Source organism: Gambusia affinis, linkage group LG07 (assembly GCF_019740435.1).
Source record: "Gambusia affinis linkage group LG07, SWU_Gaff_1.0, whole genome shotgun sequence".
In the NCBI taxonomy this organism is placed as follows: domain Eukaryota; kingdom Metazoa; phylum Chordata; class Actinopteri; order Cyprinodontiformes; family Poeciliidae; genus Gambusia; species Gambusia affinis.
Genome location: NC_057874.1, coordinates 8,725,735 through 8,753,245, shown reverse-complemented (window position 1 = coordinate 8,753,245; position 27,511 = coordinate 8,725,735). Strand labels below are relative to the sequence as shown.

At 40.1% G+C, this 27,511-nt stretch overlaps 3 protein-coding genes across 4 annotated transcripts in view; 1 reads left to right on the top strand and 2 right to left on the bottom strand.

Moving 5' to 3' along the window:
- The window catches only part of cast (calpastatin), a 37,916-nt gene extending 26,906 nt beyond the window's left edge, over positions 1–11,010 (top strand). The window contains exons 9-33 of the mRNA XM_044122819.1: positions 398–481; positions 1,248–1,331; positions 2,123–2,227; positions 2,362–2,478; positions 2,595–2,708; positions 3,120–3,209; positions 3,461–3,550; positions 3,684–3,788; positions 3,889–4,005; positions 4,158–4,271; positions 4,581–4,688; positions 5,760–5,822; positions 5,933–6,037; positions 6,146–6,255; positions 6,291–6,294; positions 6,369–6,482; positions 6,569–6,673; positions 6,772–6,876; positions 6,973–7,065; positions 7,614–7,652; positions 7,767–7,898; positions 8,065–8,151; positions 8,342–8,371; positions 9,474–9,574; positions 9,660–11,010. Coding sequence (XP_043978754.1) covers positions 398–481; positions 1,248–1,331; positions 2,123–2,227; positions 2,362–2,478; positions 2,595–2,708; positions 3,120–3,209; positions 3,461–3,550; positions 3,684–3,788; positions 3,889–4,005; positions 4,158–4,271; positions 4,581–4,688; positions 5,760–5,822; positions 5,933–6,037; positions 6,146–6,255; positions 6,291–6,294; positions 6,369–6,482; positions 6,569–6,673; positions 6,772–6,876; positions 6,973–7,065; positions 7,614–7,652; positions 7,767–7,898; positions 8,065–8,151; positions 8,342–8,371; positions 9,474–9,566 — 2,208 coding nt within the window. The 3' untranslated portion in view covers positions 9,567–9,574; positions 9,660–11,010. The remainder of the gene's footprint in view (positions 1–397; positions 482–1,247; positions 1,332–2,122; positions 2,228–2,361; positions 2,479–2,594; positions 2,709–3,119; positions 3,210–3,460; positions 3,551–3,683; positions 3,789–3,888; positions 4,006–4,157; positions 4,272–4,580; positions 4,689–5,759; positions 5,823–5,932; positions 6,038–6,145; positions 6,256–6,290; positions 6,295–6,368; positions 6,483–6,568; positions 6,674–6,771; positions 6,877–6,972; positions 7,066–7,613; positions 7,653–7,766; positions 7,899–8,064; positions 8,152–8,341; positions 8,372–9,473; positions 9,575–9,659) is intronic.
- cd8a (CD8a molecule) lies at positions 10,584–16,225 on the bottom strand. The gene is made up of 8 exons (XM_044122818.1): positions 15,757–16,225; positions 15,407–15,449; positions 13,299–13,587; positions 12,853–13,179; positions 12,649–12,750; positions 12,454–12,552; positions 12,285–12,324; positions 10,584–11,857 (listed from the first exon to the last, which is right to left on the bottom strand). The coding sequence occupies exons 1-8, from the start codon at positions 15,894–15,896 to the stop codon at positions 11,809–11,811; spliced, it is 1,089 nt and encodes a 362-aa protein (XP_043978753.1). The 5' UTR covers positions 15,897–16,225; the 3' UTR covers positions 10,584–11,808.
- Positions 16,226–19,396: 3,171 nt separating this feature from the next.
- On the bottom strand, positions 19,397–25,707 carry cd8b (cd8 beta). Of its 2 annotated transcripts, XM_044122817.1 has the most exons (8): positions 25,429–25,707; positions 23,910–24,050; positions 22,650–22,997; positions 20,662–20,742; positions 20,351–20,440; positions 20,185–20,218; positions 19,989–20,040; positions 19,397–19,908 (listed from the first exon to the last, which is right to left on the bottom strand). In XM_044122817.1, the coding sequence occupies exons 2-7, from the start codon at positions 23,965–23,967 to the stop codon at positions 20,022–20,024; spliced, it is 630 nt and encodes a 209-aa protein (XP_043978752.1). In that variant the 5' UTR covers positions 23,968–24,050; positions 25,429–25,707; the 3' UTR covers positions 19,397–19,908; positions 19,989–20,021. The 2 variants fall into 2 exon arrangements, with proteins under 2 accessions (XP_043978752.1, XP_043978751.1); XM_044122816.1 differs by lacking the exon at positions 25,429–25,707 and having other exon boundaries at positions 23,910–24,339.
- Positions 25,708–27,511: the final 1,804 nt, after the last annotated feature.

The following is a 27,511-nucleotide window of genomic DNA, read 5'->3' as shown; positions in this document are numbered from 1 at the left end:
ATATTTGCTCACCCACTCCTACATCGACCCACTCCCACTTTATTCAGAGGTCACAGTCCTTTGGTTCGTCTGTAATCTCCGTCCAGCCTGATAACATTCCTGGGTTTTTAGTTTGCGTTTATCTCCGAGTTGATAAAACAACTTGAGTTAATGTCCCAAGTGTTATATTAAAAACATTTAATTGTGACTTTTTTTTTTCTCTCTCTTTGTGGAATGTGAGGAAGGGTGTGTCTTTACTGTTCCCTCAGTGTGGGAACATACAGTCTGGTTTGCATTATTTTTCCTTTAGCTTGTGCCATCTAGTGGAGCATCGCGTGATTGTTGTAGAGAACTAATTTGGGCATTTTACTGACTAAAGATGTGATATTTGACCTTTCTGTTTTTCTTCTGACGTCAGAAACCGCTGAGCACAAATGAGGCGCTGGATTCCCTTTCGATGGGTTTTACATCCACTGCTCCATCGGCGCCCAAGAAGCAGGAAGTGAGTGTTTTTCTTTTTTGTTGGCATTCAGCTGTTAGTCCATCCTTTCCATAAAACCCAGTGTTCTCAAAAGAGCATCTTTGTCAGAAAGGAAAAGAATTTGTTTCCCATAAAGGTTTTCACATTTTATAATTTCAAGCTATAAATTCTAATAAGTCACTTTATTTGATGTACAAACACAAAGTAATGCATAATTGTACAGTGAAAGGAAAACAACATTTTTAATAACAAAGTTGAAAAGTAAGGCTTGTGGTTATGTTCCAGCCAAGAAGCCACTTTTCCAGGTAACACCAGCTGCAAGTTTTTTGGTGTACGTTTTCCAGCTGTACACATCTTGAAAATGTAATTTTTGTGAACAAACGCTCACAAAAACAGTTTGATTTGGATCTGGACTTTGACTGGGACCATCCCCATTTCGCTCCATCCGCTCTGTTTACCTTAGACTAGCTTTTCTGTCCCTGCTAAAGAAAACATTCCCACAGCCTGATGCTACTTCTGCCATGTTTCACTCTAGTGGCTTTGGGGTTCAGGGCGATTTTACATTTAGGCTGAAAAGCTTCATTTGTTTTCTCATCTGATCAGAGCACATGATTTTGATTGGGGTTTTGATGAACCCAATCAAATTCATGGATGTTTGGAGTTGTAATCTGATAAAGGGTGGAAAAGTTCAACCCTATATCAAAGACATAAAAAACCCCTATCTTTAAAACATCATTATGGTATCATTACAGAAGATTGGAGGTTTTATTCTGTGTTTGTATTGCAGAAAGTTGCTGCAGCTCCTGCAGCAGCTCCTCCTGCTGATAAGAAACCCAGGATGGACAAAACCTCCTCCTCTCTTCCCACCAAGGTATTTTAAATAAAAATTTAAATAAGACACCGCGTTTGCTTTAGGAACTCGCAGCCATTGATTGTGAAATTGCTGCCTTTGCTTTTGAAAAGTAGAAGTTATTTCTAAAAGCTAGATCTAAATCATAAGTTTCAAATCAAAATCTTTTAGTTCATTTTTGGATTTGGAAATGTTGTGATTACGTTTGGTAACTTTTAGACTTTCCCGTTAACAATAGGAGGGCTTCTTTTTTTACTGATTTTTTTTTTTTTTTTTTTTGGGATCATTTTTGAACTTGTAATACCAGAAAAGTTAACTTTTGTTATAAGTTGTAAGACTTTTTTTTAGTAATTATTTCATCTACATACAGAAATAAACATATTTTTCAAACAATCAAGTCAGAAGTGGTTTCAAGGAACAAACCAGCTGCTCCACCAGGTTATTTCTTAAAATAATTTTGGTTTTGGAGTTTAAAAGGCCCTGACAAGGTTTACACATTAATTAGGGGTTAAAAACAACATTGATTTGATATTTATTTTGAATTTGATTGGATTTTGCTCATGGATGATACAGCCAGCACATTATTAATAACACACCGAATGAACCAAATTAGTCGACCATTAGGGCGACCCTCGCTCTTAGCTGTAGCATAAAAATATTGATAAGACTTCCTTTGATACAAGCTGTGTGTTTGGTTTCTTTGCACTCATTTCATTTCAGGTTGTAATGTCTACAACCTGTCTAAAACCCCATCTATATAGTGAATAAATGAGTCAGATTCACTCACCTTTTGCATCCTGATGTCCCGTCAGGGTGAGCCGATCCCTGAGGATGCTCTCGGTGCTCTCGACGACATGTTGGGACCAGCTGAACCAAAACCGGAACCTCCCAAACTCAGACCTGAAGATGTCGTAAAGGTAGGAGCTCAAACAGCAGCTTTTATCGTCTCTGAGCTGAAAGCTGTAACAGAAATAATTTAGTCCAAAGCACTTAGCTTTTTAAAGTGTCTTATTATAATTTTCTCTCATGAGTGCGTAACTAATTTCAACAGGAGGCAAACATCAAGCCGGAGGTGGGTGTTCGCGTCGGAGAGAGGGAGGATACGATCCATCCAGATTACAGGTTTAAGAAGGAGGAGTTAAAAAATCTGCCTGCTCCTAAACCTGAGGTAGGACATGGAGAAATGTACATTACTTCTAAAACAAATGCTAAATAGTTTCTAGTGGAAGAGGTGAAAAAATAAAAAATTGCAACTCTTTTGCTCCTTCCTTTCTCTTCCGGTAGCCGACTTTGGGAACCGGAGAAGCTTTGGACATTTTATCTGGAGACTTCACAACCCCGTCAGCAGCAACTAAAGTCCAGGCTCCGGTGGTCACGCCTTCAGCTGCTCCCGCTCAGGTACATACTATTAATGTGACAGAGATGTCCGTCCTCAATATTTGCAAAGTTTGGACCAGTCAAACCAATCGTAGGCAACTCCAGTTTTTCCCCGAGCTTTATTCAGCATCATTCAGGTACTATTCCTGCCATTAGAGAACAGTGTCCGTTTTAATATTATTTTAAAATAAAATAAAAGGCAAGCAATTTAAGCTAGTAGCGTCTCATTTTAAAAATACACATCATTAGCATAACTATATTGAAGAAAGTAGGTCATTTCAACATGTTCCATGACAACTCTAAAAGGTTAAATAGAAAAACTTTGCTGCAGACGTCGCTATAAATTATAAAAGTAGCTTCCTTACATTGGTAAGGTTCATCTCCGTTTACAATGTTTTCTCACTTCTTCGCTGATGTCGCTTGTTGTTGCAGAAAGCGCCCCCTGCTGTCAAGAAAGCGCAAACAGAAAAGGTTCCGGCTGACCTCTCTCTGGAAGCTGCTGTGTCCGCTGGCAGTGCTCAGGTACAGTACACCTGTTTCACCAAAAGGTGTCCCCAGATTAACTCATTCATTCGTAACTATTTTTTTTTTTAAAACTGCTGGGGTTACATTGACAGATTTGTCAGTGGAAAATGGTCAGTTATTTTAGGAGTTTACTGAAGTTAACTGGTTTGTTAACTTTAGTGGGGGATTTAACTTATTAACTTGATGTCTGATGTGCTATTTATTTATTTCTCCATTTAAAATAAATGTCATATTTTTTTGTCTCTTAGAAAGTGGAGTCCTCTGGAGTTCCTCCTGTTTCTGGGAAGAAGCCTTCAGCAGGAAAAACTGGCGCCATGGATAAACCAAAGAGTGATCAGGTGCAGTGGCAGAAGCTCTTATCCTTTTTTTTTCTCTCCCTCTCTTTTTGTCCCTCATTTCCCACTTCACATTTGCACAGGAGAACCTTTTGATATGGGATCAATATTAATAGATTTTCTTGTCTCTCCTCAGGGCGGCAAAATGTCTGCGGATGCTCTCAGCGCTCTCGTTGACATGCTGCCAGAAGACAAACCGGAACCAGAACCTCCCAAAGTTAAGCCTGAGGACATCGTCTCGGTAAAAAAAAAAAACTACTGAATACTCCTAAGGTTTTTGATGTCACGCAGGATGTTCTCCGTGTTGCTTATGTACGTCCTTTCTCTTTTTATGTCTACAGGAAGGCAAAATAAAGCAGGAAAAGGGTGTGCGGGTCGGAGAGAGGGAGGACACACTTCCCCCGGGTTATAGGTTTAACAAAGAAGAGCTCCAAAAGTTGCCCGCTCCAAAGCCAGAGGTTAGACACTAAACAAATCCAATCTGAGGGAGTTCAGATTGGACTCCCTCAGTCCAATCTGAGGGAGTCTCTGAAGTTACGATGCTCAATAACTTCAGAGAATCATGTATCAGGGTCCCGTCAAGTGATGGATTCTTCTCTCTGTCCTGTAGCCCAAAATTGGGACTGGGGAAGCTCTGGACTTTCTGTCTGGAGACTTCACGAGCTCGTCTTCAGCTGCTCCTGTCCAGGCTCCGGTTGTAAAACCCTCAGCTCCTCCAGCACAGGTATACCACAAATACACCTGTTCAGTGGTCAGACATTAAATTTAGCCTTTTTTTAAAAAAAATAATTTGTCTGCAAGTAAAAGAGATAAGTTGATTAACATGTAGGAATATTTCTATGGTTATTTTGGGGGCAGATATGTTTTTTTTTCCTTCCAGTATTATATTATTTGTTTATATACTTGTATTAACTGAGGGAAGTATCAAAACGTGGATTTGCAAAATATCACCTTTTCCATTATCTATTGTTTTAAACAGTTTGTAAGTATTTTTTATTTATTTTTTTGTTTTTTTTATTTTTTGTATCTTTAGGCAAAAGTGGAGGATTTGGCTGCTTTGGAAAGTCTTGATTTTGTCGCTCCATCTAAGGCGTCCGGAGTCCACGCACCTGTTCCTCCCCCCGCAAAGAAAACTCCAGAGGTAAAAGACTAAACTACCTGTGCGTTCACCAGAGATGACCCCATGAGGGTTTTACTGACCCACATACAGATCGAAGTTCTTTACAAGCTGGCATTTCTTGATCAGATTTTTTGACTTTGAAAACTCATTAGCTTAAAGGCTCGGCAAGTTATACTCTGCATTTCATCTGGACTGCATTGGTGGTGTGATTGAGACATTCTGATCATGTTTTTTTTTTGGGTTGGGGGTTACTTTTACACATTTATTTAACTCTGCTCACGTGACCCCAGTTGTCAGTAAACTCACCACAAGCTACAATAAAACAGTTATTTTAATCCAGGTAATTAACTGAAATGCTAGGCTATGTTTAGGATGTTTTCTGGGTTTTTTTTTTCTTACTATCTAGATCTGCTTATTGTAAGAAAAAGATGCCTGCTTCATCAATGAAGCACTTTACTCTGAACAGCATAAACTTGAACCACTAGTGTTTCAGCTGCCCTTTCCCTCCACCAGGGGTCAGCAGACAGCAGCTATTAATACCCTGTAGGGTTGAGCTTCATAACTTTGGCCATAAGTATCAGAAAACCAAGCAGTTGTTGTTTTTTTTAAAACTATAAATAGATTTCTAACATTCATTTCTCGGTGGTACATAAATGTGGAATGTTTTTACAGATGTATCTTAGTTACAATTATTGCGATTTTTAGTGTAGCAATTGAACAGGTCATGTAGATTTTGTGACTCAGTGCAAACTTTATTTAGGACTGTAAACGTTTCTCTCTAAACCTGGGGACAGTCAGACCAGGAGCTGCAGCATCCAATACAGTCCCCTTTAACTCCAAAGTAATTGTAAAAGGTAAAAACTCAGAACCCAGATTTGTTCCATCAATAAAATATTGTCAGACGGCAGAACGGTGTGGATCAGCAATGACTGATCACTTGCGGCCTTCATCTGATGTCCCCCTTTTTGGCGTCTCCTTTCAAAGATTACAACAATCAACGCTATAGTTTTCAATTATGATGTTCCCCTAAAATCTTTCAAAGTTCTCCAGTCGATATGTGCTACAGTGTGCGTCTTTTGTGTGTTTTTGCAGAAGACTGTTGGTCCAATGGAGCAACAGCCCCAAGCTGTCCAGAAGAAACCAGAGCTACCAAAGGTAACGCTGGCGGTACAAACCATTGTTTTGTTTCTTCTTTTATTTTTCTTCTACTTTGTACCAGTTACAGTTTGGAGGTGTAACTCCCTCTCTCTTTCCTTCCTCTTCAGGGGGACTCCATCTCTCTGGACGCTCTCAGCGCTCTCAGCGACACGCTTCCAGAGGACAAGGCAAAACCCGAACCCCCCAAACTCCGACCTGAAGACATCGTCTCGGTAAGGAGCACGCAGATACGCACGTTTTTTTTTTTTCTGAGGATGTGGAAATTTTTTGAGGTGTGATCAATGAATTAAATGATCCCTTCGGTGTTCTTCTTCCTGCAGGTGGGCAAAATCAAGAAAGAGGAGGGTGTGTTTGTGGGTGAAAGAGACGACACGCTGCCTCCAGAATACAGGTTTAACAAGGAGGAACTTGAAGGCCCGTATCCCAAACCGTGGATTTGCAAAATATCACCTTTTCCATTCGTAGTCAGGTGTATTTTTTTGTTATCTACCTGGTTTTAGAGTGTGTTTCTTAAGTTTGTTTTTTGTTTTGTTTTCCCACCAGCCCACCATGGGAACCGGAGAGGCTCTGGACATTTTGTCAGGAGATTTCACATCCTCCTCTGTAGCTCCCGTCAGCCAGGCTCCTGTCGGCCTCCCGTCTGCCCCTCCAGCACAGGTACGCAGCGGCGCAGTGTAATCACAACTGCTTAACTCAGAAATTGACTCTCCTTAGTAAAGACTGTGTCGCTCCATCGTTCTCAGTCGTCTGATGCCGCCCTGGATGCCTTGGCGGGAGATTTCGTTGCCTCCTCTGCAGCTCCGTCTGTAAAATCTGCACCTTGCGCTGCGGCGGACGCCGGCATACCGGTAAAGATCCACCGCGAGCCAAGCCTGTTTTAGATCTCGCAACGTCCAGGAATTAAAAATCAAACTTTTTGTTTCCTTTCTTTCTCTCGTTGACTCAGTTGCCGGCAAAAGCGGACAACGCCCTCGACGTTCTGTCCGACACGCTAAAGGACATCGCCCCCGCTCCGCAGCCCGCCCCCGTTCCCGCCAAGGACGTCGTCAAGGTAAGTCCTCTGGCAAGTCCTTGAGCTCTCAGACGACAAGGGTCACCATGTCGCATCGCCTTCTTTGACGTGTGGCCGCTCTGTCGTTGAATGAAGGAGAAAAAGATCGTCGAAGAGAAGTTGATTAAGATGGGAGAAAGAGACGACACTCTGCCTCCGGAGTTTCGGCCAACTAAGGAAGAGCTGGAGGTAAAATGATTGAAACCGCAGCTCACTAATGTCTTCTATTAAGTTAACACAGTAAAGACACAATCATAGGGTTTGTTTTGATTTTTTGTTTTTTTTTTAAAGTGAGGTTTTGTGTAGATAAATTAGTAACGGTTCCCTTAGTAGAAATATGTCATATCAACTTTATTTCCATTACTCCCTCCATGTAGCTAACTGAAAATGTTAGATTTTTGCCATTGTTTGCGAAGCCAAACCTAATCCATATCACTAGGCTGAAATGTTGTTGGTTGATCCGCCTCATCAGATTATCAGGACTCTTATTGGGAAAACTTCGAAACCCCTAGAAGATTAGGAAAGCGACCGGATATGACATCTTAAAAGCTTTTGCAGAAATGGTCAGAAGCATCGGTATTGTTATGTAGCACATGTGTTGTGTTATGTAACACAGCACAGTTAGGTGAAAAAAAAAAAAAAAAATCATTTCCAAGCACTGCTATGTGAAAATCACAGAGTCAGGTGGGACAATATTGTTCACGTTGAATCTTATGTACGTCTTGTTCGTTTTAAAGAAACGACCAGTGGATAAAGCTGCAGCAAAACCCAAGCAGGTACGCATTTTTCAATAATATATCAATAACAAAATATGAATCGTCACGTGTTGATGAATTCAGAAAGATTTTTATTCCCTGCTCTCTCTCTCTTTTTCCTCCTCTACCCAGCAGAAGTCTATGGATGACCAAACCGCCTTGGACCTGCTGTCTGGGGATTTCTCTGCTCCTCCCCAGGCCTCCGCTCCGGTCAACACGGCCACAACAAAACTGGAGCCTCCTGTGCTGGACGCAAAACCACAGAAGGTCACAGGAAAATTAAACTCTACCCAATTTCTTTCTAATGACCTACATTTCCTAAAGATTTTTATTACAACTGGGTTTTCTGTAAATTTAATCAAATCTTGTGTTTGTCTGAATTAAATCTTGTTACTGAATTCAAGTTTGTTTTTGTTTTTTCTCGTGTTTTTAGCCGATGGATGCTCCTGTCCTGGACTCCCTGGCTGACACACTGACCCCAGACGCCCTAAAGGCCAAATCCAAAGCAGACAAGCCGAAGGTAAAGCTGAAACGTGGTCATTAATACAAAACACCATTTAGAAATGATACCGAACGCTTTTAAAAACCACTCCTGGAGGTTTGACCCAATTCAATTTAACGTTATTCATTGGAGAAAACTCACTGGCAGTCGCTGCGTCACCACCACTAGGAGCAGTGTGAACATAACCAGTCTGCCAACTTTGTTGCAGGGCAAGAGCAAGTCAAAGTCAAAGTCTAAAGTAAGCTACGTGTCTAGAGCATGGAGTCCAGGTTCAAGGCTTGACTTTTCACACTCTAGCCTCACTCAACCAAAGCATTTTAGAATTGCACATGTTTAAATCACAAAGCTCCCACAAGCCAGGGCAAAAAGCATCCGACTTTTGCAACAGGCCTCTGGGTTGACTGTAGCGTCTCCTGAAAGCTGAAGGTAGTTGCTACTACAAAGGCATTAGAGCACGCTTCTGCACGGCTCCTTTCACCTGAAAACACACACAAAAAAATAAAAGCAAAAGAAACAAGAAGACAGAAAAGATCATATTCAGGCCGCTTGCAATGACGTCACCAAAAATGTTCACCGGCCTCTTTGGGAACGGATAAGTGTAACCATGGAGATATGGTCGGAGACGCTGGAAAAAGGCGATGTTAGCAGCTGCTTTTAAAAGATGTTAAAGTTATTTTAAATTATTGTTCTAATTGCAATTGATGACAAATGTCTGGATTATGAGTGCTTAAAATGCCAAACACCCAATACACATGGGATATACTTTTATTTGCAAGTGAAAATTTTAAAAAAATATAAATACAGAAAAAAAAAGTTCCTTTGTGCTTTAGGAGGGCACGCTAAGAGCAAATGTGATAATTCCACCATCTAGAATATTTTTAAACTTTAGTAAATATTTCTCTTATAGTAAAAAGAGGTGGATCTTGCCAGCAGCATTTACATAATGCACCTGAGAATTCAAAGCATTTTTATTTCCCGTTGATTTTAAAGTGGCTTTCTGCGTGTCTTTTCTTCATCATTGATTTATTACTTCATTTGTAGCTGCAAATATTTGCAGCAGCAGCAGGTGTGTAGATCCGTCACATCCGCCGCTCTGTATTGCATGTTTGTGCCTGGATGCCAACAATGGTGCTTTATTCGCTCAGCGCATGAGACACTGGGACAGAGCAGGCGGCAGGTGCAAGTGATAAGCGATGTGCGAGCGTTTTGGAGCTGAAAGCAGGTTATCAAGCAAAGTCTTTGAGAACCAGAGTATTTGTAAAGTTTCTGCATGCCAAAATGTTCCCTCCTTTTTTTCTTTTTTTCTTTTTTCTCATGGTTTCACAATATCTTCTATACAGAAACAAGACGCCCAACCTGCCGCTGACGTGCTCTCGGCTCAGCTGAGCTCGGATGTTGTGTCCACCTCTGCAACGAAGGGAGGCAAGAGATAGTTCACTTGGTGAGATGCGCTGCCATCTTTCACAAAGTAGACGGTTGCGCCTGACGACCAACACGTGCTGACCGCCCGTTTCATCCTTTCGCAGGTCGTGAGTGCAATTCCTCCGCCAGACCGCAGGGACGGGGGATCAGTGACGGAGCTGCTTTTCGGAAATCGATTCTATTTTTCTAGCTCATCAAGAATGTATGGTAGTTGACCGACACGGCGTAAAACACTTGCTCAAAAAAAAAAAAACACAAAAAAAAGAAACAAAAAAAGAAAAATCCCCACACACAAACATATCTGCGAGCACCGACTTATTTCTAAGTTATCCGTTCAAAGACGTCAAAAAAACCTTTTTGGTTTCTGTCTTTGAGGGAGGGGGGGAGTGGAACTGAAAAGACTTTTCACATCAAAATGGGTCGAAAGAACGAGAGAGGCGAGACCAAGAGAGAATGAAGAAACTGTTTGGAAACAAACGCAAGAAACCTTTAACTTTAAAGTCCTGCATCTCAGCTGGCGTGACACCTGAACATCGTGACGCAACACTTGCGTACGCTGAGGTTGTGTGGGAGCAGCACGGGGCGAGTGTTTTGTGTTGGGATGTAGTCTTGATGTACACGGAAAAAGCCAAGTTGCCTATCGAGTTGTGGTTGTGATGATATGGAGAACACTAGTGTACAGCTCTGTGTGTGTGTGTGTATGTGTGTGTTTTAACCAGTGCGTCGTTTACATGTGTAATTATGTGGAGGACTTCCAGGAGGTGTCGAGCTTATTTCTGTATCTCGGAGCTTTTTGCAAATTCTTCTTCTGTTTCTGCAAACAAATGTCTGATTAGAGAAGGGTCTTTTAGTATGTTTCTTATTCTGGAAAAAAAATAACTAAAAACGTTGGCATTCACAAGTGTACTTAGTGAACTGATACGTTTACAATGTTTGTAAAATGCTGTCGTTCATATGCTGTAAAAAGGAGGAAAAAAAAAGACTTTCTGCTCTTTTGAGAAAAACACTGTATAATTTACAGAGGATTGCTTCTTTTTTTTTTTTTTTTCTAACCAAATAAATTAAATAAAAGAAAATGCAAACCTTAGAATCGTTACGTTTGGCATCATTTGTGCCAAAACGTGAAATTAAAGCCAACATGAAAAGCCTCATCATCTAACAATGCTTGTGACAAAAAAATAAATAAATACAAATCAGGAACAAAAACCAAAACTGGTCCAATGGTAATGTGCATCATTAGAGCTGTAAGGAACAGAATCTCCTTAAATGCAGCTTTTTCTTCTCCTGTGGGTTTTTCTGAGTGCTGTTGAAGCAGCCCGCTTCCTCTCGACTCCAGTGGGTTTTAAAGCGAATGTCTTTGTCTCAAATGTTGTCATTTCACAGATTCTCAAGAGTTTTTCTGTGGGGAAAAATACTATCAAATAAAGAAAATGAAAAACGCAGCACGCGAGAAAATTTTTGTTTGACTGGAATTATTAATAAAAGAACGAAAGAGAAAGAAATCTTGTTTGTCCTGACCTATAGAGGATTTTTTTAAAAATATGCAAACACTTAAAAAAAAACCATGCAATATTAAGATTTCAGGTTTAGTTTTTTTTTTATTATTATTATTAGTTTGGCTGCTAAAATAATGTATTAAAATGAAAGAAAACACACATCCAAGAAGCATGTTATATTTCAGCTGAACAATCGAACTGTGGTTGTATAAAAGCTTGAAGCACAAACAGGAAGCTAAAGTGTGACGGTAAAGTTTGATCTCAGTTCAAGAGGAAACTCAGATCGAAGTACTGTAAATGTGAGCAAAGAACAGGAGAAACAAATATCTATATACAGTTACAAAAAGGTCAGTTTGGAGTATAAACATAATATATTCTCAGTTTCGTCTTCAGTTACATCAGCAACAATTAGGATCGGGCAAATTTACTGTCACATGACATGATAAAAAAATGCAAACACAGCAGCGCATTGTTTTCTGACAATCTGCAGCGCGGTCAAAAACTTCATGTCCATAGTAATAATAAGTTTGGCATAATTAATAATTAACCAAAGCGCTCTCTGTACTCAAAACAGGGAACCGTTTTGGTCACTAAATATTTTTTAGCACACAAAAATATTTTTTTTTCTTCTGACATGTCAGATTATTAATTTTGCATTTTACAAGCTGTTGTTTTAAAAAAATATTTCTTTATTTTTTCTGGCAAACATAAAGAGGGAAATATTTGACAAACTGCAGACGAAGTCACTACATCCGTTTCAGATGTACCGGTCGGAGTGTTGTTTTTCAGGAGCCATCATCCTCGGCCTGACGAGAAATGTGAATAATTGAAAATTACAAATAAAAATAGAATTTGCGTTTAATACGACAATTTCACCAAGAAAAAGTTTTTCAAAGGATCCTGTAGGCGGTTTTTAAATTATTGCACATGTAGCCCCGTACGTAAACAAACTTAAAATATTCTAAAAGACTATCAATCATCCACTTGTTCTAAGGTTTTACAAAGAAACTTTTAAAATTCTGCCTTATGAAGAGCAACTTAAATACATAGTTAATACATTTTTGAAAACTAGTTTCCAACTGTTAAAAAAGTAAAACAGAACAACTGCTTTAAAGTAATCTTGATGGCTGAGAGAACAAGACTAAAAAACAAAAAAAGTACAAAATTTCCCCTTTAATGCTTCATCCTCAATACTCTAAGACAATACAACATTATGGAAAACGAGCAACTTACTTTCTTTTGTAATGGTGAGGGCATCTCCGAGTCCTTATTTCTAGGAGGCATTAAAAATGAAAGCGGCTTATTTAAACTTCTACGCAAATTATTTCATTTTTGCGCAACAAAATTAAATGTCCACTACAGCTGAGTGAATTGTAGGTGCAAAACGTCAGCCGGTACTTACTGTTGCAGTATAAGATGGTGATGATGAGGAGCAGAAGAAGAAGGCCACAGCCTCCGGCCAGTGGGCCCAGGATGATCGGAGCACAAAACAGGGAAGGACCTGCGAAATAAATGCTGGTTTTACCGCCTGTTTTTCTGTGCAGCTTCGCTACTATGCAGATGATATTGTGTTGTGCTTAAAGTTTGGTCCGTGTACCTGACTTATCCTTACGGTTACAATGGCAGCTGGTCGGAGTTGTTGTCTGCCTGGTGGTGGAAACCTGGATTACTGGTGGCTTTGTTGTTGCTATAATTGGTCCTGAAAAGAAAAAGAAAAAAGAGCAGAATTTGAGAAATGTTACTCCACAAAAATGTAGCTATCGGGTGGGGATTTGTTTGGCAGTAACAAAGCGAAGCTCACCACGAAGTTGAGTTACTTGTCCAAATGAGAGCTGATTTCCGGAGACAAGAGCAGCACAGGTGTACACTCCACTGTCACTTTTCCTGTTGAAGGCCTTCACCGTTAAAACAAAGTCATTACTTTGCTTTTCTACAGCGAGGTTCTTGCCATAGTTGGGTCCAGATTTTTTTAATGTACCACTAGGGGAAAAAGACGCAATGAATTCCATGCCTGAGTCGTCCACCACTCTGAACCAGAGCACAATCGTCCCCGGCGAAGGAAGCCTACATGTGATCTTCACCGGCTGCCCTTCTTCTACCGTTCTAGGCTCACCAGCAGAATTGATTTCTGAATTGTGTAAAATGAGAACAGCAATCATCGCCTTCTGTTGTCATTCGATGCACACGCACAACAATGAAAATCATAAAAATAATAATGATTATAATAAAAGATTAAATTGAACTTACTTGGACAAAGAAGTAAAAGCAACAGAACCTGTATCACTTTTTGGTCCATTTTTAACCTTTCCAGGCAACGATAGCCGTCGAAGCCGTCTCTTTGGTATTTACTGAACGCTGACGGCAGATAGTTCAGTGAGATATCAGAAAACCACGCCCCAGCTGTAACCTTCTTCTTTTCTGTGTCGAATGGGATCATTGCAGCCGAGCGCTTGCAGAGCCCTCCTGCAGTACGGTCGTGGTCTGCACGGCGTTTTGAAGTGGAGCCCACCAGATCTGCATTTCGCTCCTCTGCCTCCTGGTTCACAGCATCAAACAGCACATTTTGATCCAGAAAAGACTATTGGCACACAAAACACAGCAGCGTGTGGGCTGGAAGGAGGCGGCTGGTTTGAGGGGGGAGTAGAAAGTGGAACTATAACTGTAAACAGTTTCTGTCCAAATCAAATGTTTCACCCTGTTTTCATGCAAAGCCGGTTGAAGTTTTCAGAATTCTTGTCAGCATGTTTTATTTGTTATTTTCCATCGTTCCTCTGGTAAAACGTCGTAAGGGGAGAATCCTTCATCATCCCATACTGACGCTAAAGATTAGGCTACTCTCAGATTACCTCTGAGGTTTAGGTTATTCGAGTTTGCTGGCCTGTCGAGCACCGTGAAAACATAAACATTAAAGCAGTTCCGCAATCCTTCCACTAAACTTCACATTAATATGTGTGGATACCAAACACTGGGAATATTCATCACCTTTGTGTGTCAGCAGTCTTCTCTGTGATTACGTAGGATAAAACATAATATTTCAGCATTAAAAATCTTTCTTTATTGGTTTGTTTTCTTAGAAACTTTATTCTGGGTTTTCTTTACCTGCGTACCACAATCCTTAAACTACTTTAAATATAATATTATGTGTGCAGCAAACCTACGAGTTTCACTTTTGAGTTGGTTTACTGAAACAAATTAACTTTTCATTTATATTCTAACTTGCTGAGAAGGACCTGCACAGTGCTGTCTTCTGTTTTCAAATAAATTGTGCAGATTTATTTTCAGTGTCTCAGTTAAGCAGCATTGCCCACCTTAAGCTGTGTAAAACGCACAAACTAAACTGCAAACATTTTATTATTTCAAGAAGGCGTCGCAGCAGTAAATTGCATCATTTAAACCACTAGATGGCAACAGCAACTGGGTCACACCTGTACCGCCTGCTGAACATTTGAACAGTAAAATGACACGTTGGTGCTGCAGAATGGACTGACACTGAATGCTGCATTTCTGACCACAGACCCGTCTTAACGTCACTGGTGTTTGGACCTTCACAGCACGCAGAATGACAAAAGTCCTGATGGCAGCCACCTTCACTGACGGTGGATATCGTGACTAAAAGATGCTTTTTAGAATCTGGCAATCTGAGGCAACGTTAAGGCAGAAAAATGTTTAATCAATCAAATTCAGCAGCTTGAGAAACGCTGGTGAGTAAACGTCAGGATAACACGAGCTCTTCTGGAGTGGCTGTACAGATGTGCCCTTTAAAAACAACTCAAGACAAAAGAAGGACCCATAATGTGTGTTTTTGATCTGGCTTCATTGAGGAATTTGATAAAGCTAATAAAAATAATAAACGAATCGGGGGAAAAAATCAGAATATTTGGACCACTAGTGTCCCCAGTTTCATGCCACAAGAGCACGTCATACAATAATTAGCCAAAGTACTCGAACCCCTTTGAACATTTTTCACATTGCAGAATTCACTGGATTTTTTTAAGGGGAACATTTGCAGCAGATCAACATAAAGCTGTGCAGAACCGTGCAGAGAACTGCAACAGACGGCTTGTTAATATGACCTTGACAAATAAAAGTCTGAAAAGTGTGTCGTGCACATGTGAACGGCAATGGGTGAAAACGAACACGTTCAGAAAGTCGGGAAGGCTTTCTGCGTGCCGCTGAATCTTTTCTACTGGTTCAGACGAAAGCCGGCCTAACAATTGTGGGGAAGTGAAACTCTTCGGCGAGGGGAGACGTGACTGCCGCGGCGCAACTCGAAGCCCGTCACATTTCCTGTGCTGTGATGGAAAATAAAAGCGCCGACTTAGTGATAGGCAACAAGTGCTGACATCTTTTCTCACCTGTGGGTGATTTCTGTTCCACTGGTGGGAGGAGATGAGAGCCCTGAATGAAATAGCAGACAAAACAGAGACATTAAATTATCTCGTTATCATGAGACTATTGCTCTGTTGCCTCACGACAACTGAGGATGAACATTACAAAACTGGAAGCTGTTCAGTTTTATTAAGCTACTTTAACATCTATTTCAAATTGAACCCAGATGGAAAGATGTCTGGTTTCAGTCTTAGCAAGGTTTTTCAGTAAGCAGGAGATTCTGTTGATGCTCTTTTTGTCGGAGGGTAGACCCAGTCAGAACGCGCTCAATTAGCCCACTTCACCTTTCCATATCTCTGTTTCAGGTGTGACTCACCCATCGAGGCACACCTGCATGGGCTTCCCTGTCTTAGTCACGCAGGGGGTCTCCAAACTGAAACTCTCATGTGTGAGCGCTTCGCGTTTGTGGGTGACCAGGGGAAGCCGGTGAGAAAGAAACACCGGCTCCCCGAACATGCAGGCAGAGGACCGGTTTGTGCAACGTTAAAGCTGGAGCGAATGAAGGCTGTTCGTTTGAATGCCGAGGCCGCCGGGATGCGGAGACCAAGCAGCAGGTCAAGAGGAGGAAGAAGGACTGGGGAGAAACTGGAAACCTGCGGAAAGCTGGGCACACACACCAAAATGTCTGCGCATCTTTTTCTTTTTTTTCTTTTTCTGTCTTACTGAGACTTCCTGTTCAGACTGTGGTAGGTTCTGGAACAATATTATGCTCTCATTTCAGACATATAAAAGCTTTAAGTTTGAAATTGTAGGATGTTGGGAGTTTGGTTGTAAATACAAAACACGCTAGAGATGTTATGTAGAAAACCACGTCACAGGTGGAGCATGTGCTTCAGCGTGTCTAGGCCCAGACTCTAGTCCGTTTCACTTCATTCATGAGGTGAAATTTCAAAGAGATTCTGAAGGGAAACATTTTTTTAGTCCTGAAATGTCATAGAAATTGAACAGCCGGTGCAAATCATTTCCAGAAATAATCTGTTAGTACAAGAAGAAAAAGCTAACACGTTCATAGATATCAAGTTTTATTACATATGATGAATACTTATTGAAATAGAAAGCTAAAAGCAGGCTAAGAGACATCACTTACAAAAAGTTTGAAAGGAGACGGTTTCAAAATTATTGTTATTAGGACATTGATGATTGTCCTGAGTAAAATATTTCTTGAAAGGTAGAACATGTAGATATATTTATACGTAGCCGTCATGACAAATTGAACACTAAATTTGAAGTTTATAGCAGATTTCTATTTATCCTGGAGGTTTTAAACAGGCGGCTAGATTATTATTAATTTTTTTTTTCAGTGTTTATGTTAATTCATTGTATCTTTTTGTTTTTCTCCACTAATTTATTTCCATTACAGTTGTTCCCAACAAAGAATGTAAAGCACAGTGTTAACTTTAAAAATGTTTTTATTTCAACTCTCTTTTATGACAAGATTATTGTTAAACATTTTGCAATCAGAGAAAAAAAACAAAAACATTTTAAAGCTGTTTGATTGTAGCACTGGTACCTTAAAGTTTCCATCTGATTTCAGGTCTATCGGAAGAGATTAGAAAATAAATAATCAAAAAGCACATCCTAAAAACACACAGTAGATATGGGTCGGTTTGTTTGGTTTGTTTAAAACAAGATAGCAGCAACTATTCCTAACGTGACTCAAATAATAGAAAATATTGATTATATTATGTTGTATAATGTTTATATTAATATTCCTGATAACTTTTTTTGATAAATGGATTATAACAAAACTATTACAAATTACATGCACTAAAAGATTACGGCAGTCAAATTTGTTGTTCTTCTAAACAAAATTGCAATATTTTTATTTCTGCCAGCAACAGGTATGGGAGAGGCTGTGTGTCATAATCAGAGGAAAAAAAATAACAAAACATGTTTTCAACACTTTATATGGCGTCTCATGAAAACTCTTGTATATGTTTTAATGACGACCCAACACATCATTCCCAAAATTTCTGATCCTGTCCTCCACTGTACAGGATCTACTGGACCCCTCTACGGGGCACCAAAACTGGCAAAACTGGCTCAAAACTTTACATCAATTCTCAACAAAATAAAAACTGATACGCCCTAAATTAGGATCTGGATTCCTAAATAGGGACCACTAACTTAAAAAAAAAAAGAGACAATGAATAGACTATGTGTAATAATTAATCTACTTTTTATAATTTTTATATTTCCCTACCTTCCTAATTTTAGATTCGTCTATCCGTCGCTTGTCTTCTAGCATTTACCAATGTAATATCACGTCACCCAGCTTCAGCAGATTTACATCGGCACCCTGTTCATTTTCATATTGATTTTAAGATTATTTTACTTACTTTTAACATTTTAAATGGTTTGGCACCTAATGATTTAACTGTTCTTGTTTTACAGTCCAAAAAGAGGCAGAAGCCAGAGGTCAAGTTAAAGCTCAGTAGAGGTCAAGCTGTTGTTGCTGCAGTCCCCAGACTCTGAAACAACCCGACCATTCATATTTGTACTGCAGTGTCTGTACAGGTTTTTTTTTTTTTTGTAAATCCCTCTTGAAAACTAATTTTCTCAAACTTGCCTTTGACTCGAGTTCAGACTTGTTTGACTGATGTCCATTACCTCGAAGTTTTATTCCATTTATTGTTCTTGTTGATTTTCATTGCTGCCTTTGAGCGTTGTTTTTCTACCCTTGGTCAAACACTTGGGTCAACACTGTTGTTTTTAAATGTGCTACTTTAACCCATTTCATATGAAATGGAACGGTACGATGGAAAATTTTTCAAAACCTGATTGTAACACAGGAAACTGGGCCATGGCTAGTTCAAGGAGACCTGCTTGAATGTTGGTTACTGACTTCGTCACGCTCTCCAACGCTGCCTGATGCATTTAAAATTAATGTATCAGTATGAAAGTTCTTAAAAGGTATATAGTTAGATTTTTTTTTTGGAAATGGATTTTTTACACTCATTCAATAAAGTTGTTCTGAAACTCAACTTGTTGCCGTGTTTTCCCGCATTTCTCTGCACGACCTGTTAACTGAATTTAAAAAAACATAAAGAAACGCCGCCTCTCTTTACAGGTATTCACTAAATATGTGTTGATATACCACAACGGAAATAAACCGCAAAAACAGTTTTTCTAAATATCGCATCACATTATTTATAACATAATTCATAACAAAAAATTTAAAAAAAAAAAGGCTTGTGAAAATCCTCCACTCTGTTTTATTCATTCTCACCTCCGTTGACGTGTTTTTCATTTCCAAAGAGCCTTTAGTGTCTTCCTCTTACAGGCTCTGTGAAGCTGTCAGAGCTTGTGGTTCTGTGTGTGGTATTCTTTGCGGTCGCTTTGTTTCAGAGACGAGATGAGGAGCTCAAAGCTGAGCGCCGCGATAGCATCTCCTGTGAGCATGGCTCTTTGTCTCCTGTGTCTTCAGCACACAGGAAAAGGGGCCGCGCATCCCCCCCCAACGAGACCCGCACCACCACCAGCTCCGCCGAGCCCTCTGCTCTCCCCAGTCACACAGGTGTGAACACATATGTGACTGAGGGCTGTGTGTGTGTGTGTTTGAGGTAAAGAGGCAGCAGTAGACACACATTTTGCTGTAAAATGACCTTAGACCCTCCACTTACAGTAAAGCTCCAGCACGCACATATTGGATGCAGCTAAAACAGAAACTGAGTATGATGCAAGTCACAGATCAAAACTAGAAGAAGAAACCAAACCCTGTCACTCACCTACTCAACTTCCGCTGAACACAATATTGACAATGGAAGTACAACGCCCACTTCCAAACGGGTACACACAACTACTCGGCTCAATTTTATCTTTATTTTTTGAAGCAGAGGACTTCTGAGAACCTCCAGAAAGTGAACATGTCTTCATCACTAGATCCTAACGCTGCGTCTAATTATTACGCTCTGTGCGTCCAGAAGTGACGACAGAAACTCCCATCTCTCTGCGACAAGGTGGAAAAGCAGAAATTTATTCATTTCAACGGCAAACAAAACGTGTGTTTTCATCTCTGGGACCCCGTTGTGAACATGCAGCACTTCTGAAATGACGTGACGCAAACAAATAAATACAAAAAAAGGCGAAAGCGATACAGAAAAGGAGACATCCGGCTGATTTGTTTTTAACTGAAAATTTGTCTTTTTGTCAAAAATGGAAACATAATACAGAGAAATTAAACAATTGACCTTTTTTAGTTCAAGGTAAAATGGCTAAATGATAAACACACTAAACAGGGACACATAAAAATAATCTTATCTAAAAGAATCTGCCTGGCTTAGGAAATATACAGCAGTAATATTTAAAATATTTGACAATATAATACAACACTGTCCTGCCTCCGGCTGTGGACATGTTCTCCATTTAACGGTAAATTGCTTTTAGCAAAGAAGATCTTCAGGGTGCTTCAAGCTGCTAAGTCTCCAAACGATGAGGAGCTGCAGTAAAGCGATCTCAAATGCTGCACCTGCAGCCAGAGGAGCAACATTTTGTTAGTTTTTAAGTAAATGCAACAATCATAAATGACCTAATGCAAAGGATACTTACTTAAGGTTCAGTAAAAGCAGAAAATGAATTTCTTTAGTTCATCAGCCTTTTCCTTGGTTACAGAAAACAAAAGTAAACATCATCAGTTGATAGTGAAAAATCTGAACAGAGTGCTGATAGAAATAGAAGAGGAAAAAAAAACATTTTATTTTTTCTTTTAATAGAAAGAAGCCAACAGTTTTACATCTGGACTCACTTCACAAAGTGGTGGTGACATTTTTTGGGCAATCCTGTTGGAGAAACAGTCAAAAACAGTTTGAAGGATTAAAAAAAAAAGAAAAGAAAAAAAAAAGATGTGACATTTGATGATAAATGATACGGATGTTTCCCCACAGAAGAAACTGCGTGAAACATCTACTTACGGCTGAAATAATACAGCGTGCAGAGAAGAGCCAGACCCAGGCCCGAAACGACTCCGACGAGCGGCCAGAAAATCCGGGAGTCGCAGCCATCTGGAGCAAACAAGCGTTACATTTACACTGATTGGGATTTAGCCAGTCCTTTACACACAATTTAGCTGCAGTCTGGTACAATCACAGGTACACGTTCTGTCATTTACATGGTCTTCTATTGCTTCGGTTTGATTCCATTCTGACAACATTTGCACCCTCCAAGCAAAGAGTTATGATCGTGTGTCATCTTTATGTTCAGACTGGTGAAGTTGCTCACGTACCCTGAGGCTGCTTCTTCCAAGAGCAGGGACAGACGGGTTTGGGTTTAGGCTTCGTGACTGGAGGCAAAGTCGGACGGGTCTCTGCCGAAAAGAACCACACACGTAAAGTTAGAAAGAAAGAAAAAAGAGAAGAGAATTTTATGGGAATTATTGCAGCAAATTCTTACATACGGGGATCTCCGCATCTATTTAGCACCGCTTTAAAGCCCGGCTTTAAATTCATCTTTTGTTGCTGAAGCGCATCACCTTGAAAAACTAGGCGGTTCTCCAACAGGGAGACTGTTGTCCCATCATTCTAAGTGAGTGGTAAAAATGGCGAGATGACCGTTTGAGTTGGAATAATAAGCCCTAAACTAAGCAGTCTTCAGGTATTTCAGCTTTGGTTCACTGCGTACGATGAACAGATGCCAAGTTTTGAGATCAAAATAATTATTTGATTTTATTCTCAGAAGACGAAACTGTGTTGAAAAGATGCATCAATGTTTTGGCAGCAAAACACCTCGGCTGCAGTTTCTCGCCCTCCTGAATTATCTTACGCCGTATTAAAGAACAAACGCTCAATTACCAGACAAGAGCGGTTGCGTCATCCTAACAACATATTTGGTTAATATTTGTTGCGGTCCAAACAGTTTTGCGATTTAGAAATTGTGCACAGAGATAAGACAAAAATAATACACCTGAAACTCTCGTTGAGGCCTACACATCTTCCTTACTTAAATGTCATGCTCTCTTGTCTTTCCCATCTTCAGTGTTGCTTAAGAGAAAGTGAGATCCAGAAAAGAGAAAGTCATGGATTTTTTGTCTTTTCTACTTGCCTAGCGCTTTATGAAGTCCAGAGGACCTCAAAGCGCTTCACACTGCATGCAGTAAATTTCTTCTTGTTCACGCCATGATGGTGGCGAGCGACATTGTGGCCACAGCTGCCCTGGGACAGACTGGCAGGCCACGCGCCTTCTGCCCATCAGCAGAAGGCAAGGTGGGTGACGCGTCTGAGGCAGAGGAAGCAGGGATTCGAACCGGCAGCTCGCCGGGATCAACAGGACGCCCTCCCGAACCACCATTGACCCAATAAGAAGTTCTGAATGAAACGTTCCTTGACACTTTTAAAAAAGTGACGCATACTTTCAAAAACAGTCCAAATACACTTATATTTGCTTCGCTGCTGGACCTTTTAAGAAACATAATTTTTTTATGTGTGGCGTTTTAACAGCTTTTGGAGTATCTTCATCAAGCGGTCAATAAATGTGAAGGGTGCAGTACTTTTGCAATTTTTATAAATAGCTCTAAACCAAAATTTTAAAGACAAAAAAGTTTTCTTGCTACATGACGTTCACTTTGGGAGACTCTACTTTTGCCACACTGAGCTATTTTTTTTTCTTGCATTTCTATCTGTAGACATTAATGAGCTGATATCTAAGATGTACGAAACCTATTAGTATTTTTACATTTGTAGTTCCAAGGAATCAACATTTTGGAGTTCAGTCAGAAGCTGCGATACGTTTCGTGGGCTAAATGCTCCATGAATGTCTACGGCATCTTTACGTCTCTCAGGAAAAGCAGCAAGAGAGCGTCTGTGAGTCCAGCATGGCCACACAAAGAAAACAGAAAAAGGAGGGCTGAAGAATATCCTCTGACCTTGAAAGAAATAAACAAGGGAATATATTGATTCTTCGTGTGTAAATTGGTTGTAGTTTTTAACAAATAGTGGAGTAGGTGGAAGCTGAATTATAAAAAGAAAAATGAGAATCTGATCCAAAGTTCATTGGACTTTCTCAAACTCATTGCATCGTCACTGCCTGGCGCGCAACTACTTCCACTTGTGAGTTCATTTGTCTTTTGGTTTTAATAGTGCAAAAGATGCCATCCATTTACCTACTCCCCTTGTGCCTATAAAAATCTGACAGAGATTGCGTTGAAACTTTTCTCAACACGCATTAATAAACACCCGAGACTTACCGAGGCAAAACAGAGAACTTCAGCGTACTAACCTCCTGGCCGAAAAACAACCCCAGGATTAAACTTCATCTCTCTAGCAGAGGCCGTTACGACGCACGAGTAAATCCCTGCGTCCGCTTTGGTCACGTTGATGATGCGCAGGACAAAGGTCGAGCTGCCCCTCTTGCTTAACCTGAAGCGATGACTGTCTGCCTCGTACGAAGGCCCGTGGTTAACACGGTCAGCGTTGTTGGATCTGCCAATAAACTCTGCTTTGCTCTCGCTGGGAACAGTTCGGAACCAGTAGACGGAGTCGCAGCTGAGTTTACCACAGTCACATTCAATACTCTCAGTGCTGCTGATCGCAGGGTAAGCGACTTGTTGCACCTCCTGACACGAACCTAGAGAGCGAAAACATAAAGTTGGAGATTATAATAAAGAAAGTCAAACACCGACAACTAAAGAGCTCTAGCTAAGAGTGGTTAAGATCATTTCATTTATTCACCGATGAGTAAAACAAGACAAAACAAAGTCTGAAAAGAATTTTTTTTAAATGTAGATTGGGGCCTCCATCTGCAAAAACCAATGATCGCTGTCTGTAAAGCTTAGGGACCGCTTCATTATTTTTCCTACAATGCATGCAGTAATGAGGAAAACACCACAAACTCAGCCGACTTCAGGGAAACACTGCAAATGCAATTGAAACAAAATGTCAAACTCGGAGAGGGTGACTTTTGGAAATGGAAATGTAGAACGTATCAAGGCCTCCATCGGAAGATTTACTTCATCTAAATTCACAACAAGCTAGGAAGCATTTTACACTTTGTTTCTTAAGTTTTTCTTTTATGTGCACATGTTTCAATTGAAATTGTAAATATTATGTAATACAATGTAAAGATAAGCGGCTGACAGTGCGGGACGAGTTAAAGGTTGCTTGTTGTTGAAAGATAGTTTTCTATTAAAGATTTATAGAAAGCACAAATTCAAGAAAACAAACAAGCAATCTCAGAAAATATCCAACTCGCTGCCAATCACAGAATACAAAAACTTTTTATTTCGATGCCACTCAAAAAAAGGAACTGACCTCTAGGAAGCTCTAGAGGCATCGGTAATGCAACAGTAACAACACACAGATCTTTACTGCATACATATGTTTATATAAAATCCATTAAAAAAATAGAAATTACATAATAAACTGCAGCACAAACACAAGGTAGTAGAAGAGCAAAGTTAAACAACAGACCGGCATCAGTTTGAGCCGACACTACGGAGTCTGCTACGAAGAAACAAAAAAAAAAATGTCATGGTCTTACCAAACATCCAAATCGAAGCTGCTGTCAGTAGAAGCCGAAACAGCAGCGGAGCGTTCATTTTGTCGATGTGTTCAAAAGTGTGTAGAAGATGAGGCTGGTCGATGAAGGCAGCTGCCGACACTTTCTGTTCCTGCTATCTGCCTGTCAGTCAGTCAGAGGAGATGGGAGGAACTGTGCTGACAGGCCAGTCTGTCTTCAAAGTTACCACCCCGGTGTGACACACAGGGCCTATCAGGGGGGGCCCAAACACACACCGGGAGGATGGGGCCAACACAACACTCTCTGTGTAATCGCAGTTCACACCTATTCACTGAACATGTGCTTACTTTTGATGGTTCAGTCCAACTTGGCGCAGTTTCAAGATAACTTTAAGATTTACAGGCCGACTTTTTGCTGACACATAAAACGCTAAAACCTGATGCTTATTATTTTTATTAGATTACATTTTGTTGTAGTCTTTCACTTCAAGCAACGAGGGTCTCGTCGCCACGATCATTTAACGATAAGAGCTGGCATGACACCGCATATCAAACAACAAAACAAAACAAAACAAACATCTATATTGCCAGAGCAGCAGCTTGCAGCGCTGTGGTCTGGACCCAGGTGTGTGACCTAGAGTCTAGCAGAGCCCTGTGTGCGGCTTCAGGAGCTCAGTGCACCAAATGGAGAGGGAACCGCGACTTACAGAGCTGGTATCTCTATCAATTAGTGATCAGAATAAAATCATATTATAAAACGGCTTTTAATCGTTGCCTCATGGGCTTATTTGCTGTATTTCTTCGCTTAAGGCCATGTGAAACAAGAATAAATGGGTGGGATTAAGACGAAAACTGCACGCTTTTAGTTTTGTCAGCCCAGTTTTACTTTGAGAAAACTGACATGATTTTAATGCAAAGATTCTTCTTCTTCTTCTTTTTTTTTTGGTAAATAAAAATGATTAACATCTGAGACAAAGTGACAGTGTTTGTAAATCATGTAGGGCCTCTTTAAATCTGGTTAGAAGAAACTGTTTCAAACTGCACCGCAGCTCATGTTTTGTTTTGTTTTTTTCTGTTAACGAGATCAGCTGTAAAATAAAAAACCAAACTGATTTCAAATAAACCTTTCAGCATTTTAAATCCAGAAGTCGATTGGTAAACAGACCAATCAGAGCTGGCGTTTCTACTGCTGTCTCGCCGTGCAGTTTTGTAACTCATCCACATTTTAGGTTTTTAGGTCTTTAACTGAACAAAACATTTTAGTATAGCCGAATTCCCTGTTCAACAAGATGATGAAGGTGAAAAAACAGCAAAGCAGAGGAATTTACTGGGGTGATCCTCCAGTAGAGCCCAACTAATAACAACCTGTGTGGTTTTGTTGCTGATAATCTTTATATAACTCAGTACTAAAAGCAGGATATTGCTGCATCATTTGTGTCCAAATATGAAACCCTAAGGTATTTCTCTGCACAGCACTGACTACATTTCTTTGTGATCTATATGAATAATATCTACATGAGACGCATTATTCATCCTCTTACCAAAGTCAAGCAGCCTCCTCGTGTCTTACTGAACCGTCTCAGTTTTTACTCAGAGCACTGCAGCTTTACGGTGCAGCATGTCCTCGTATCTCGTTGTCCTTTGGATGGAACGGGATTCTTAGATCGCTCGCACGGTTCAGATTAGCCAAATCGTCAAAAGGACAACTTCACCGGCCAACTTGAATAGTTAGTAGCTACTGATCACGAAGCAAACTGGTTAGGGGAAATTACAATTAGAAGAAGCTCAAAGACTAAAACTAATCAGTTATGAGTGGCGTGAAGAACACCCTTAACTTCTGCTTCACTTTTCCAACTTTCCAAACAGTTTGATGCACAGTGAAAGGGTCATACGCATTTTGCAGATTTTGTTGGGGGAGTGTGTGTGGTCGGGCGGGGTGACGGAGGGCAGAATGAAAGGCCCATCAGCGCACCGTTTCCATGGGAACCGCCACCGCCTCTGACTAATATCGGATTTACCAGATATTGGGATTTACCAGCAGTCCATTCTTCAGTGATTAGAAATTAGCCCGTTGTCAAAAGGTGCTACTGGGGTTAATCTGGACCATGGTAACAGCATTTCAGCCTGTGATGATTGTTCACTCAACACAGAGAAACCTGACATTTCAGTTCCCAGAGGGGGGCTGAAATGTTTCCCAATTTCTTCATCAGGTTGGATATAGTGAGAAAAAAACAAACAAACACACAAACAGGATGCTTGGACTTCCTATTTCAGGTTAGGATCTGACAAGATTGGAAGTTCAATCTACACAATTTACTGAAGACATTTTGGAGAAGAATTGAATCTGGACTATTAATTTATATTGATGAGGGGAAATCGATTCGAGACAAATAATCTGGCGTTCTCTTTGGTTGCGATGACTTCCTGGAGGGGAGACAATGCTACAACACAACGCTCTCACTGTTCGATTACTTTTTTCCTTTTCATCAACATAGAAAGAAACTCCTACATGCTGTATCTTTTTTGTGTCTCTGCTCTGTAATTTGGAAAATGAACTTAAAGCATCATTTAATAACTAGCATCAGTTGATGTGTGATTGAAATGAAATCTCTTTTTTTTCTTTTCTTTTCGTAAAGTTCCTCAAGACGACAAGTCGTGAATTGGCAATATTTAAATAAACCGAATTGAACCGAATTACTGGACTTTAGTACCGTTTAGCCTCTTAATGTTTTTCCAACATTAAAAGCAACAATTCAAGAACAAATGTCAGACTATTCTCAGAACATCATGCTCTGCCAATAAACCGTATGATCCTTTAAACTGAGCAGTGCCTGTGCTGTTGGGGCGGCCTGGCGGGGGTCTTAGAGTGAGAGGATGTGGGCAGATTACGGTTCTACGGGGGTCGAAGTTCAGAGCGAGACAGGGAACGAGACCACAGGATTCTTTGAAAACAGGAGATCTCAGGGGGCTTCAGAGGTGAGCTCAACGCGCCGCGGAGCTCTGAACTCTTTGTTGGTCTCCGTCGCTGCGCTTTGAGTAGAAGACGACAGAGCTGAACCTCTAAAATTCACCTTTCTTCTCCACGCAGTCGAGTTTTGCACAATTTCTGTATGTGCAAAATCTCCAAGTCACTTTATTCACACTTTTTTTGTGTATTTGCACCGATAGCTTTAAAGCGGCACTCATTCACAATGGAGAACATTCATTCGAAGTTTGGATTTGAAGGAGCTTTACTTATAAAAACGTTCAGAATTCATCGTAAGCGGAGTTTATTTTTTTATCTTTTTAATAACAAGTAAAAGCACGGGGAAGCTGAGTCGTGTGAATTCCTATTTTAAATTTATCTCTTGACAACAACTCACTCAGATGCAATAAACACGATAATACATACATACATATATATATATATATATATATATATATATATATATGATATTCACATTAATTGAGACAGACATTTACTTCCATAATCTGAATCTAAGAGTGAAACCTATATATTGGAGAGATTCATTACACACAGGCCTATTTCATTTATTTATTTCTGTTGATTTTGATAATTATGAGAAAATGGAAGCACTGCATAAGACTGATAAAAAAAAAGTAATTTTAATACTTAAATGTATC